We start from the raw sequence: 14,132 nt of genomic DNA, 5'->3' as shown, positions 1-14,132 counted from the left end.
TGCTGCCCCCGCCCCTCATTCTAGACCCTGTCTGCACCCTCAGATATCATCTTCCACCCGTGGAAAAAGGAGGAGAATGGGAACCAGAGCCGCGTGATTCTCTACACTATCACCCTTACTAACCCCCTGGCTCCCAAAACAGCCACTGTCAGGGAGACACAGGTGAGTGGGGAAGAGGAGAGAACCCAAAGAGTGCGTGCTTGAAAATCCTGCCCCATTTGTGAAGGAGGAAAGCGGGACTTGCGGGAACGATGCCTCTGGATCAAAGCCCGGTTTAGTCCCGAGGCAGTGGCACCTCATTAGTTCAGGTGCCGCCAACTCAAGTGACGTCACACTCTTCCATCCTCCATTCAGGAGTCCAAGGGCAGGGGCGGCAGGGACGTCGGGAAAGGTCCCGTCCCCACCTGGCTTCTCCTCAAGTTTTGACCAGTGGTGCTTTCCTCCCTGCAGACCATGTACAAAGCGAGTCAGGAGAGCGAATGCTACGTGATAGATGCCGAAGTCCTCACCCACGATGTGCCATATCACGATTACTTCTACACCATCAACCGCTACACGCTCACCCGCGTGGCCCGGAACAAGAGTAGACTCAGGTGTGCTGCGTGAAGGCTTGTGTGGGTGCCGGTGAGGAAAGGCATTTGAATTACACAGTGCCCGTTTGCTCCTTGGGGAGAAGGGGTGTGTGGGGGGGCGGGGCTGGAATATTCTCCAGTTGTGTATGTCCTCTCTGGAACCTTCTGAATCTCTCTGTCATCTTTGGGAGGTCTTTCCCATGCCTCCTGTTGGTTTTATATGGTTTATATGGAGCTGTGTAGGTACCTAAACTACATCTGTTGTGCTTTTTAGACTAACCTAGGGAGGTGGAGTTACTCTCATGTATCAGAAGAGTAACTTGATCAAGAGTCATTCCCCAGGACACAGTGACGCTTAGCCTTTAGCAACAGGACGCTGTGCCCTTTGCTCCATGCCCCATGTGTTAGGCTTCTCTGTTGTTACCCTCGTTGGTCAGTGAGCTCCTAGAGAGCAGGAATCTTGACTGACACAACCAGCCTTCTGTACTCAGCCTACTCACATCACAATCAGGTGGAGAGTTAGTTCTGGATACGGTGATGCCCACTCAGAGGAAGGGAGAAATATGGACCACAGCCTTAAAAGAAGCATGTAGTCTAACTGTAAAATCAGCACACACACACACACACACACACTTGAAAATCACCATGGCTGATGCCAACTAAACCTCTGCAAGAGGTGCTAGTCCACTCTCTGTGCAGAAACCTTGGTGGGAATGTAAGAAGGCTCCAAGAGTGGCTGTGTTCCCATTAGGCCTGGGGAAGGTAGCACCCCTGGTGCGGCAGAAGAAAATCAGGACAAACATCCCTGATGTGTGTGGGGGACTATGTTGGGAAAAATCTACTCACACATGCTCATACATCTGAGGAAGGGGCAAAGAACAGGGCTCTCACCCAGGAGGGTTGAGTATGATGCTACGGCAAGAGCAACAGGCAGTGCTTGGGAGAGACGTGTTGATGAGGTCTTGGGTGTAGCGAGGAGGCAGGACAAGTGAGAAGACACTTGAAGTTGCAGACGACCAGTAGCTCTGGAGTCCCTAGTTGGGTTTAGTTTCTAAACTTTCTCTTGATTGGCTGGGAGGCTGCAGAGCATAAACTGTTGTGTCCCCTCCCCGCCAGGCAGCAGCAACATAGCAACATACTGCTAACTTCTGGTGTGTGCTTTCCAAACCTGTTTTTTTTGCCATGTGAACAACTGAGCTTGTCTCTAACATCCTGCTCCTCAGGGTCTCCACAGAGCTCCGCTATCGAAAGCAGCCCTGGGGGTTTGTGAAAACTTTCATCGAGAAGAACTTCTGGAGTGGACTGGAGGACTACTTCCGCCATTTAGGTGTGTGCCACAGTCCTCTTGTCAGCCAGCCTGGAACCTTCCGCTGTTGGCCTGTGCAGCTTTTGGCTGCTGTTTTCCATTGGGGGGGGGGGGAGGGGATGGAAAATACGGAGAATAAGGGAGCAAGTGCCTCTGAGACCATAAATTAGTTTCACAGGGTTCCTAATTCTGCCCCTGAAATGAGCATCAAGTTCGATATGTCTGTGCTGTGTGTCTTTCAAGAGTCTGTGTCCATAGCTTTGAGGTCGTGAAGGAAGGCTGTGATTTCGCCTACCTTAGGATGAACTTCGGATGTAGTGATACTGGCATTTAGTCTTATTATTATAAGCATGATCTGAGGGCGCCTGCTTAGGAAGTGTGTGATATTCCATAAGTTATAGACATTGAGGTGCAGAGGTTGGGAATATGGTCCTCTTAAAGCAAAATTTGGCCTCAAAAATACTCGGCATGGGCATCTCTGAGGGTCGTCTGGCCAGCTTCCCAGGGCACCTAGGAGGAATATGGTACAAGCTGGACAGTTGCTTCTAGTGGACAGTGTGTTGGGTGGAAGCTATAGGCCTCTGACATGGCCCTTTTGTGTCTGACAGAGACCGAGCTAACCAAAACAGAGAGCACCTACCTGGCTGAGATGCACAGACAGTCGCCCAAGGAGAAGGCCAATAAGTCTTCAGCAGTACGGAGGAGGAAGCGTCCCCACACCCACCTGCGGGTACCTCACCTGGAAGAGGTGATGAGCCCAGTCACCACACCCACCGACGAAGACGTGGGCCACAGGATCAAGCACGTGGCAGGTACGTTTCAGGTGGGAATGGAAGTGTGGGTTGGGGACCATGGGATGGGGCTGCATGCCTCTGTCATGGCACTCAGAGGCACACCCAATCAACACCCCAAGTAGAATTTGTCACTTGTCCCTCACAGACCCACTGAGTGCCTGCCTGTGCAGGCTGTAGACACCTCTTGTATTTCATCCTTTTTTCATCTCACCCTTTGTGTTCTCACGTATATTTCCCAGTTGTGGAACCCTGGGGCTCTCTAGGGGACCCAGAGACTAGTGATTCCATTGTTTTTGTTTGTTTAAGTTTATTTTGAGAAATTTATTCCATGTTAGGTCTTTGACAAGGACAAATTAATTAATGGTGTGTCATAGCATTGGTATTACCAAAGCCTTTTCAGAACATCAGAGCATGGCTGCCTTGTGTTTGTAGACCTTTGAGAAGAAACAAATAATCATTTTCAAACTCAGGTGGTGGTAGCTGTGAAGCCTGTTCTGGTTGAGTGTTTTACAAACAGTGCTTTGCACATGGCGTGTGAGTTCATCAGAGCCGCGTGGGGACCGGTATTTCCCAAGTGTCCCCACTCCAGCCTCAACTAGAGCACATCTTATGTGCTTGAGATAGACATGTGTGGTTAGTGTCACATTTAGGTAGACTGACTGGGAAGTTACATTTCTTGCCCTGACATCATGTAACTGATTATAAAGCTAAATGGGATGGGAGCCCGCTGCCTCTTGCCTGTCTTCAGCAGCCAATCACACCTCTATATCCTAGGTACATAGCTCTGCTTTCTCATTTGTTCAGTAATTATCTGACCCAAGCCTTTACCTTGCAGACTTTACCTCCTCTAGTTGGAGGGCTGGCGATGCCGTCCCATGGTCACTGATAGCATGACACATAGTTGCCCGGTGTTCTTGCTTGGCCCAGTATCCCGTCAGCAGGGTGTGGGCTTAGAGAGTGACTCCCTATTTATTCTCCCACAGGTTCCACGCAGACACGGCACATCCCCGAGGACACTCCCAACGGCTTTCACCTTCAGAGCGTGTCTAAGCTGCTGCTGGTTATCAGCTGTGTGTAAGAGACTCCAGGTTCTTCTCCCTCCCCGGCTCCAACACCTCTCTTCTTCCTGGTTTCAGGAGAATCATCCTTATCTACTAAGCATATGCCCTCCCCCCCTTTAACCCTTCTCTTGTCTTCTGGTCTTTGCTGGATCAGTTGTACAATCGTTTGTTACCTTTTCTGTTTCTTGGTATCTCAGCACGCCCCCCCCTTCTAGGCTGGGGGCGACAGTGTGTGCAGTGCCTATGGCTTTTAGGTGCTCTGTGTCAAGTGGGTGAGAGAAGCAGGGTACTCGGAATCCCTCTTCAAGATAAATGCTGACTGACATAGAGATGCTTCGGGACATTTCGAGAGTCCATTAATTTATAAGAGGTCCTCTTGAGTGTCTGCTCTGTGCCCAGCATGAGAGTCATACACAGAGTCGTATTGGCAGGGTAGCCAGACAAAATCAATGCTTCCAGTCCAGAAAGAGCAGATGCTTATTTCAATCTCGATGACTTTATAATGAGCACGCCATTATAAAACCATAGGTTCAATATCTTACACAGTAAGTTGAGGTAGGGGGACGAGGCACCAAAGGAAAAAAGGCATAAAGAGAGAGCACATCTGTCCTGGTGTGTGAGTCCTTGTCATCCGTGCCCAGGACACACTAAACCACTTGCCCGAGAGGCATTTAGAACAGCCAAGGACAGCTTCTGCTTGACTCAGCCTGCAGCTTGGCACCCTACTCCTTTGGCTGGGCTAGAGCTCTGAGCCGGGCATAGATGGCACAGGTGGGTGAGCGGCTCAGCCAGTGCCTGTGCATGTGCTCTACCTTCTGAACACAGGGCACCAGACCACCTCTAGGTCAGTTTTGTTCCTGCTACACCTCTCCCTGCAGCATCCTCGGAGAGATGCTGGGAGGGCACATCCTTAGTCTCAGGACACTCTCGAGGAAGCTCACAACTGGCGCAGAGAGTGGAAGCTGTGTGGGTGATTGGAGTGATCTATACCAGAGGGGCCACCAGACTGAGTGGGGGGGGGATGGAGAGAGAGAACGCAGATGGAGAAGCTCAGTAACCCTTTAGTTATGCCTCAAAGGAAGTCCAGCTGCCTACAGAAACTACAGGTGCTCGTGTCAACAGAAATTTGGAGTCTAGCTGAAAGCCGTCAGAGAGGACATGCCGAAATCCAAAAGTGTCTGGGTTGCAGCAGGCTGTCAGCTGAGAAGGACAGGTCTTTGCTGGTATAGGCCTGGCCCTTAGGTGACAGAGTAAAGCCATGGGTATAAATGAGACCGTCTATCCAGTGTGAGACAGAAGTGGGGCCAGAGACAACCCTGGTGACTCCTTACAGGAGAAAAACCCGTGGAGAACATAAAAAGGATGCTTAATACTCCTGAAAGCATAGCATGAGAACACATGATAGTGTAAGAAACCATGATATTACAGCAGTAAGGACAGAGACAACTGTAAAACTCACCCTTAAAACACCAGTGTAATATGACTTGTGTCTGCTTAAACCACAACAGGCATTGGATACTCAGTAAACCTTGCTGAGTTCTATATTTATGTGCTCTCTACATTTCAGTTTTACTTAACTAGAGAATGCCCACGCAACTGGGCAAATCCCATAGGGATCAGTGAACTCTGTGGCTTTGTAAGTTTTGAACAGTCAGACCTTCTGACTCAACACAGTGCAGACCAGGCTAGGGTTCCAAAAGCCTGTATTTAGAACACACTGACACAGCCCAGCTTACCCGTGTCTGGCAGGCTCTTGGCATCATCCACCCTCGGTGTGATGACTCAACCTCCCACCTCTTTGTCTCTGTTTGGCACACTGGGGAGTCTTCCCTCAGATAGCACACGACCTTTGCGTTTACATCCAGGATTATAAACACAAGCCCAAATGTAAGGTGGTAACGCGGCACATGCTGAGGAGGCGGGCATTCCGATGATTCAGAGGGTGCTGATACGGTTAGATGATAGCGTTGAAACAGCACAAAAGATGAACGTTTTCACGGAGAACTTAGGATAGCCCAAGGGACCTGCAGCTGACAGATGAAGGGACACTTCTATCCATAGTGCTGGGGAAACAAATAAGGTCTCCGACATTACTCTTACATACCAACACGACTCTTACACACTGACATTACTCTTACACACCGACATGACTCTTACACACCAACTTGACTCTTACACACCGACTTTACTCTTACACAACAATTTTACACACTGACTTTACTCTTACATACCGATTTTACTTTTACACACTGACTTTACTCTTACACACTGACTTTCAACAGTCTAATATGCAGTTGAAATCACATAGGATTTCTTTCCTCTGTCTGTGCTCTTCCCACCTATGACTTGCCTTCCCAGTTTGGCCATCTTCTCTCTTCCTGTGTGCGCCTGTCCTTCTGCAATCCTCTCATGTTGAGAACCAGCTCTGGAGGTGGCCTGTGGCTAAAGGTCACGTTCCTTCCCATCCGTAGAGCAACCCCAGTAGGTTAGGTATGATGTCTGTCAGGAGAAAACAGGATAGATGGGAAACTTAGGGAAGTTAAAAAAAGAGATTTTAAGTAATACACTAGGTCTAAGTCCCAGCCCTTGCTGACTCTGGGTCTTCTCTGTGCCCCCGCCTTTCTACCTTGCCCATGAGTTTCTGTCTCAGAATGGCATAGGCAGCCACTGACGCGGAGAGAAGAGTCTCCCCGGCTCTGATCTCCACTCTCCTGGTACCCTTTGACCCTCCACCCCTGTCATCCTTGCTCCGTTCTGCTTCTGGTCACTTCTGGTAGTGACAAGTGCAGGAGAAGACATTGTCACTTCCAGGGAAGTTCCAGTGCCTGTAAAGTGTACCAGGTTCTCCTTCACTCTGGCCCTTCAGGTGTGGCAGGACTTTGGGTTGATAGGGAAGTCTAGGAGTCCACAGCCATTTCCCCCCACTCGTCCTTGCTTGGCCTCCTTGTCCACTGTGTGCTTTCTTCTCATGTTTGTTTGTTTGTTTTTTCTTCTCATAGATGCTCACTTGCTCTCTGTCTCTATTGAAGTGCATTCCCTCCTTCCCCACACTCCCATTTCTAACCTGCCTCCTCCCCGTTTTTCTTCCTTGCTCCCACTAGGATCTGTTTCAGGTACCAGTCCTATGATTGTTCCCTTTAGTTCATCGCTTCCCCCTCCCTCTCCACCTATGCCAGATTCAGGTGCCCGTGGCTTCCCTTCCAGTGCCTTCAATACCTTTGCTTATACCTCTCTCCATGGCTCTCCTGCTCTGTCACTGACCCGGTAGACTATGTTGCTTCTCTTTCTTCGACCATCGCTACACCCCTTCAACCTCCTCACCCCCTCTCTGTCATGTTTGGGTTGGTCCCGCAGGCAGGCACATGGCCTCATGGGTAGGCAGGGGGGGGCGGGGGAGAGCCCAGGAGATTCCCCTGGCCCCGATTCCATCTCACGGCCCTTGCTTTTTCCTGTCTCTCTCCCAGTCTGGTGCTGTTGGTCATCCTTAACGTGATGCTCTTTTACAAGCTGTGGATGCTGGAATACACCACACAGACCCTCACTGCCTGGCAGGGTCTCAGGCTCCAGGAAAGGTAATATGGGCCTGACCTCTTTGTCCCCGCCTTAATTCCCACTCAGTTGTCAGGGACTGCTTCACTGCCTGTGCTCAAGGACAGCCCTTTGAGATGAGCCTATACTTTATCTCTACAAATCTGGCCTCAGAGTGTCCAGACAGTGGGGACCCTGGGGCATCAAGCAGAAGAGAAAGCACTCTTTTGTGACCCTCTGTCCTTTGGGGTCTGGGAGCACAGACCAGCCCACTGAGCATAACTCCAGCTGTTGGGTACCCCTTCTTCTACCCCCACAGGTTACCCCAATCTCAGACAGAATGGGCCCAGCTATTAGAATCCCAACAAAAGTACCATGATACTGAGCTCCAGAAGTGGAGGGAAATCATCAAATCCTCAGTGATGCTCCTTGACCAGGTGAGATGCCCATAGTCCCTCATCTTTGGGAGGCAGAGCCCCTTTCCTTCTGTACTGAGAAATGTTGCTCTCTCCCTCATCACATTCTGACATCCTCCTCCTCCTCCTCATTATTGTTATTATTATTATTATTATTATTATTATTATTATTATTATTATTATTATTACCCATCCCTTTATTTATTTTTAAATCTGTTCCTCAGTGGGGTATTAGAAACATAAGAATTCTCCCAAATTAAGAGATAGATTAATAACCAGAGGGATGTAGGATGGATCTTTGCTTTTTTTTTTAAAGCAAAGAAATCCTGTGCAGTGATTTGCCTTCCCAGAAGACTGCATGTCAAACTCTCTTTGAATGGCCAATGAGTGAGATGGTTCGGCTGTTAAAGGTGCTTGCCACCAAGCCTGACAACAGGAGTTTTATCTCCAGGTGGAAGGGGAAACTTCTGCAAGTTGTCTTCTGACGCGCACACACCACAGAAACGGGCCCCCTTTCCTACCTGATGAGTAGACTTAGAAGAAACAGAGAAATCAAAGCAGAAGATGAGGCAGATCAACCGGGCAGGAGTTGTCAGTGCATAAGGATGGAGATGTTTCCTTGTCATTATAACAGAGTAGCTGCTATGTGATAGACCATTTGTAGATGCTCCAACTGTAGCTGCCCGTTTTGGACCTGACCCCATGACCCCAAAATATTAATCTCCTGTTGTGAGGCTGATGAAGCCCCTGCCCGCTCTCTCTCTGTTTGACACCACTTTTTATGTCTGGGAAGGACAGGATGGCTTTAGTCACGAGAAGCAGGAAGTGAAACAGCTCTTGATGAGGCAGCCAAGAGACCTCATGTGTCTGAGAGGCCAGGAGGAAGGGGAGATTGTGACCGTAGAAAGTTTATGTTGTCTCTGGACTTTGCAACTGGGTGAAATTGGAGGGGGTGAAATTAGAAAGCGGGGCCCAAGCCAGGAGAAAGAAAGACAGAAAGTATTCAGGATTAGAGTTGAAGGCCAAGGTAAGTGGTAGTTCAGGGTGGCTCCTTAGAGTGACTGGATGCTTGTATTTTGCTGACATGAGGGTCACAAATAACCAAGCCAAAGGGTTTTTAGGGCTGGACTGGCTGACCCCTTTCTGCCTTAGGCTGAGGACCCTGAGAACCCCCTTTGCTTTAGACCTAACTTTTGTTGGCTCTGCGACATGGTCAGGGATGGGCCACAGATGGGTGAGGCAGCTGCTGCTTTGTGGAGACTCACTGAGGACACTGTCTTACAGATGAAGGACTCGCTTATCAACCTTCAGAATGGTATCAGGTCCCGAGACTACACATCTGAAAGCGACGAGAAGAGGAACCGCTACCACTGACAAGGCAGGACCAGGGGTGGCTACAAGAGGCCTGTGCAATACATGTACATAGACCCTATAAATATATATAAATATATATATACAGAATATAAATATATATTATATACAGATTTTAAAACAGAGATAATGCCTATGTACCAGGGAGAAGGAGCGGGAACTCCCGCCCCCTGTGCCGGCCAGAGCAGCGTTTTCCCTCCACTGTGGAGGGACCGAGGAGGGCAGGGACCACCTCTCAGCATCAACCTCCCCTGATCCTCCTTCTCCCATCTTCTGTTCCCCACCCCTTCCCTTGCTGGCCATTTTTGGCCCTTAGAAGGGAAATGTGGCTGAGCCAAAGTTTATGCCTGTGAAGACCCTTGGGTCTTCAAAGACGTTTCAAGAGGGCATTGCTTAAGGTGCTTCATTCCCTAACCCCCTTTTGATTTGTCTCTAGAATAAGAGAGAACCCGTCCCCTCCCCCACCCAGGGCTTCCCTGGGCCTTCTCTTGGGAACTGGAAGAATGGAGAGGGCAGGAGCCCCATCCAAAATCCCCCCAGGAGGCCATTGATTTGGACCACACTGAGAGCCAGGTGGCGAGGCCTGTGGCAGAGGCTGTTGCGTTTGTGGGCCTGGGCTGTGGGGCTGCAGGCTCCTGAGCCCTGGCAGCTGATGGGAGTTCTCCTCAGCCACCCCCACACCTTCTTCTGACCTAAGTAGGTTGTGGACCCCACAAGGGCTGGGGATTCCTGACTCCCCACTCCCTTTCTCTCTGGTCTTCTCCCAGGCAGGACCTGGGGGGAGTGTCACTTTTTAGTGCCTAAAGTTCTATTGTTTCTGTGTGCCCTAAGAGCACATTGTTTCTTAGCCAGGGTAGAGCCTTTTTTGACCTTGTTTAAAAAACAAAAACAAAAACAAAACAAAAAAAAACAAAAAACCCCCACAAAACCCCCCACCCCTCTTTTAGTGGTTATAAACAAGTCAGGTCTGTGGCTCTAATTCTTTCCCTTTGAGCTATGAGTTTGATGTCCAGGATAAGTCAGGGTATCCAAGTCCCTCGAGGCTTTGGGAGACAGAGAATGCTCTAGAGACATGGATTTCAGGGCTTGCTCAGAATCCTGTGTGAACAGCGAGCATAGAGCCAAGCCACACAGAGGGCTAACAGCACCATGAACTCTCGCTGAAGACCCAGAGTCAGCAGTAGAGGCAGCTCTTTACCACTGTGTGTGGGAAAATGTATGGAGCCACTAGAGCCGGGAGGTGGCAAAGACATATGCGTCTGGTCAGGAAAGGGCCAAGTGGAACCTGGCCCCACAGAGGTCATCTCAGTTCTAAGTTTCTCAGGTTTGGGAGTGGGGGGAGGGGGTTCTGGCAGGTGTGTGTGCAAATCCCTTTATAGTCTCCGGCCCCAGTGAGATAGAAAGAAAGCCACCAAGAAATAAAAGAAAGATGCCGTGTTAGAAACTTTGAGCCAGCAGGGCCTTCTTAATGTTAGCTCACCAGGACTCAGGTTTTATACGATCTCGGTAGGTTCATCACGCTCCCTTTCAGTATCTACTGAGCTTCCATCTAATGACTCAAGGAATCCTGCCAGCCCCAGGCAGAGCTCTCAGAGACCCACCGTAGTAAAGAGCTGCCGCCAGGTTGGCATAAGCTTGCTGCTTCTCCTGGGCTTCTCAAGTTGGGGGCAAAAAAGGAACCCTGGATTTCCCAAAGCATCTGTATAAAGGCAGCAAGATGGCACTGATTATCTACGCCGGAGAGAAAGCTACTTTCTTCTCAGAATTGTCTGAACATTCCATTTTGGCAGTGAGATGTTGCAGTGCTCTGGGGAAACAGGCCTTGCTATTTCTTGAAGGGCAGAACCAGTAACTAGGATATATCCCTGCATCACTCTCTGGTGGAAGGAGGAGAAGGCTCTGGTGCCTAGCCAGCACCACCAGTACTCTTCTGAAAAAGCAGGGACAAGGGAGTGGATTCATTTGTTTCTCTAGACAGGGCAAGGCCCAAAGACCACTTGGTTGCTGTCCAGGATTTTGAGAGAGATGCTGGTGGCAGTCAAGACCCATGAGCCCCGAGACAAAGAAGGGGGGCTGGTACAGGGGGCGAGGCAGTTTCCCCTGGGAATAGCCAGAAGCCAAAATTATTCCCAGAAAGTTATTTAAAGCAGAACTGGAAATTCTCAGATTTATTGCATATGTAGTCATTTATTTAAATTGTTAAAGTAGTGATGGCCCCTTTAGGATGATTTCCAAGGTGTTCATTGGGTAAGGGACAAAGTAACAGAAGCAGCCCAACCACAGACCGCTGCTTTTCTTTGGCCTGAAGATTCATTCAGGAGAGGAGAGTACCTAGTTTGTCAGAGAAGGCCTCTTGATTTCTGTTGAACGCAGATAATACGTATACATAAAGAGTAGCCCCCGAGAATCATGGCTTTCTTGTGAGGTCCTTCTGTCTTAGTGTTAGCTTGTGCTTTTAAACCAGGAAGAAACCAACAAATCAGTTTATTCTCAAACAAAATCTGCTCCCCAACCCCCATCCCCTTAGTCAATACTCTGTGAAAGAAGTGGTAGCTCACCCTTGCAGCCAAAATAACTTCCTTGGACAATAGCCTGGCAAGTAGCTGGCTACCTGCAGGAGGCCATGGAAGCTAGCAGGCCTTGGCTTCTCCCAGCTGGCATGTCTTGTTTATTTATTGTAGACATAAGTAAACTTCGATCTTTCTGTAAGGATTTGTGTGGCAAGACATTTGAGTGCTTTTACTGGATTAAGTGTTGAGAGATCTGGGCTTGAGTCCCGACCGTGTTATTGAAAAGTCATGTGGCCTTGGAGAAGGCCGTCGCTGAGCTTCGGGATCTGTGTGTAACAGGAGAGGGCCGAGTAAATGACCTCTAATGTAGGTTCTAGGTTTGACCTTGATTACGTCAGACCCTAGCAAGATGGGGAGTTCCCAATCTTGGAGGATGTCCTGCCAGGGCAAGTTGCTTTGTTCTTGGCTAGGAGGTCTATAGGGGCATCCAGTGGCACGGAGAGTCTTGCTCAGCATTAGCACAAGAGAACCTCCCTTCCTTTGGCTTTTAGTTTAGTTTTAGTTCAGATTTGGTTTCCGCTTAGAGGGTAATGGCCAGAAGAGTATCATTTTGAACTGAGCCCATCTTCCATCTCCAGGCACTGTGAATCCTTTCTACTGTCCATACTCCTCATTGATGGAGGACACAATGGGAAGAAGCCATTCCCAGTTCTAGAACCTTCTGTTTTGCTCAGCCAAAACCCTTGCTGCAGTTATGATAAATGGTGAAACTTTTGCTAAAACCCTTGGCTTGCCTTAGGGCCCTGGCGTCAAGGAGTGGGGAGCACCAGGGAACCTCAAGAGGAATTTGCCACAAGTGGATTCTCTGCTTGTCCGTGGCCACTCACCTATGCTGGGACTGGTCCACTTATTACCATAGACAGCACCTATAGGATGAGGTGTTGGGGAAATGACTGGCAAGGGGAAGACTCTTTCTGGACTATTTGTGCTCCCAGAAGGGTCCTTTCTTGTGCCATATCATCCTACTTCCTTAGCTCTGCAGGGCAGCCAATGCCAGCCCTTCTCACTATGGCCAAGGAGAAATAGCAGTCTTCTCTCTTCCCCCCAGGTGGCAGGGCTGTTGGTGGCCCTTCCTACACACCTGGACTCTGCCTGCCCACTTCAGGACTCTCTCCCTCACCCCAGCCCTGTTCCCATCTCTAAGCTATGGGGCAATCATTTCCACTGATCCTTTACGATCCTTGACCCTTGGCCCGATCCCCCTCCCACCCCTACCCGCACCCCAAATCCTCCAGCAGGCTGGCCCTACTCCCTTCCATCTCCAAGTCTTCTTCCAGAAGATGCATTTGGGTCTCAGAGGAGTGTTTTCTGGAAGGCCATCTTTCAGCATCCCTGCCTCCCTGATGTGAAGCAGGGATCTGCACATGGCGCAGAGAGCTCCCTCTCCCACCTCTCTGCCCAGCCTCGTTTGTTACCTCACTCCAGCTCCAGCCATTGTGATGGGCTCAGCCAGCTCCCTGCTCTGATGTGCTGTGCAACAGCTCAGGGGTGTTGTGACTCAGAGAGGTCCTCAGCAGGCCTTGGGAGCCCAGATTGGAGCCTTGGCTGCCGAAGAGAAGCACTCACCTGCCAAGATTTGCTGATGTCAGATGGTCTCCCCAGCATGTGAATGCCTAATGGACATTGTCATCTCTGCCCTTTGGTCCTCCTTGCTTCTCTCAATACCATAAGACACCTCAGAAGGAAAATGGCGGCCTTTGCTCCAAACAGGACATCAGCCTGTCTGGGGAGTTGTCCTTGGGCTTCTGTGTTGTGTGCAAGGACTGCACAGTAAAATAGTCACTTTTTGCCAACAAGAATGTGTGGCACCCCACATCTCCCTACCTTGCACTCTAGGGCCAGACCACTCTCTGCATGGACCAGACCATCTTCCCAAACCCATGGTGCTTTTCCTCCCCCTCCCTCAACCTAGACTCTGAGGTGGGGAGGGATGGATCAGAGGCCATAGTGGCCCCCTGGATAATCCTGACATGGGGTAGAGTCGGGTGAGGCGGAGGGAGCAGCACCCAACACCTGCACTGGGCCACAAGTGGGAAAGAACACAGGTTGGTTGCAGTTGAGTTGTCTGGCCATCTGTATTTGGATCTATAAACTGTACTTTGCCTGGCGCTGTGCGCAAGGTCTGAAAACTTAATTGCTGGTTCCTAGAAACATACAAGGCTACCCAGCCAAATCTTAATGTAAAGTAGCTAGAGCCATGGAAGCCCAGTATGAATTAAAGGAAAAAAGTATTGAATCACAAATAATAAACGGTGTGTGTGTCTATTTATTGCTTGGTCCATCCGTATTTTTCATCCCCAGCGTTTCTGGCATCCCTCGGTGTGCTCGGAGCAAGTCCCTAAGGCATGCGCATGCTGGTGTGTTGCCCACATCCAGGCCTCCAGCTCAGGAAGGGAAATAGCCTGATGAAATAGAATAGCTAAGTTTTTTTTTTAATTTGGATTTTGAATTTCTATTTCTCATTTAACTCCTGGTCATTATTTCTTATTTTTGACAAGTTCATAATATGTTGTT

At 49.5% G+C, this 14,132-nt stretch overlaps 1 protein-coding gene across 12 annotated transcripts in view; it reads left to right on the top strand.

Annotated features, from left to right (window-relative positions):
- GRAMD1B (GRAM domain containing 1B) overlaps window positions 1-13,868 on the top strand; it is a 186,446-nt gene extending 172,578 nt beyond the window's left edge. For 10 of the 12 annotated variants that reach the window (XM_084782045.1, XM_084782047.1, XM_084782046.1 and 7 more), the window contains 8 exons: window positions 44-162; window positions 451-593; window positions 1,796-1,899; window positions 2,487-2,690; window positions 3,656-3,746; window positions 7,198-7,305; window positions 7,581-7,698; window positions 8,962-13,868. In XM_084782045.1, coding sequence (XP_084638171.1) covers window positions 44-162; window positions 451-593; window positions 1,796-1,899; window positions 2,487-2,690; window positions 3,656-3,746; window positions 7,198-7,305; window positions 7,581-7,698; window positions 8,962-9,051 — 977 coding nt within the window. In that variant the 3' untranslated portion in view covers window positions 9,052-13,868. The remainder of the gene's footprint in view (window positions 1-43; window positions 163-450; window positions 594-1,795; window positions 1,900-2,486; window positions 2,691-3,655; window positions 3,747-7,197; window positions 7,306-7,580; window positions 7,699-8,961) is intronic. The other 2 variants (XM_084782044.1, XM_084782039.1) reach the window with 2 other exon arrangements.
- Window positions 13,869-14,132: the final 264 nt, after the last annotated feature.

Source organism: Acomys minous, assembly GCF_964271855.1.
Source record: "Acomys minous genome assembly, chromosome: 5".
Lineage (NCBI taxonomy): Eukaryota > Metazoa > Chordata > Mammalia > Rodentia > Muridae > Acomys > Acomys minous.
Note: the sequence above shows the minus strand (reverse complement) of the source record. Positions and strands in the feature narration are given on the sequence as shown.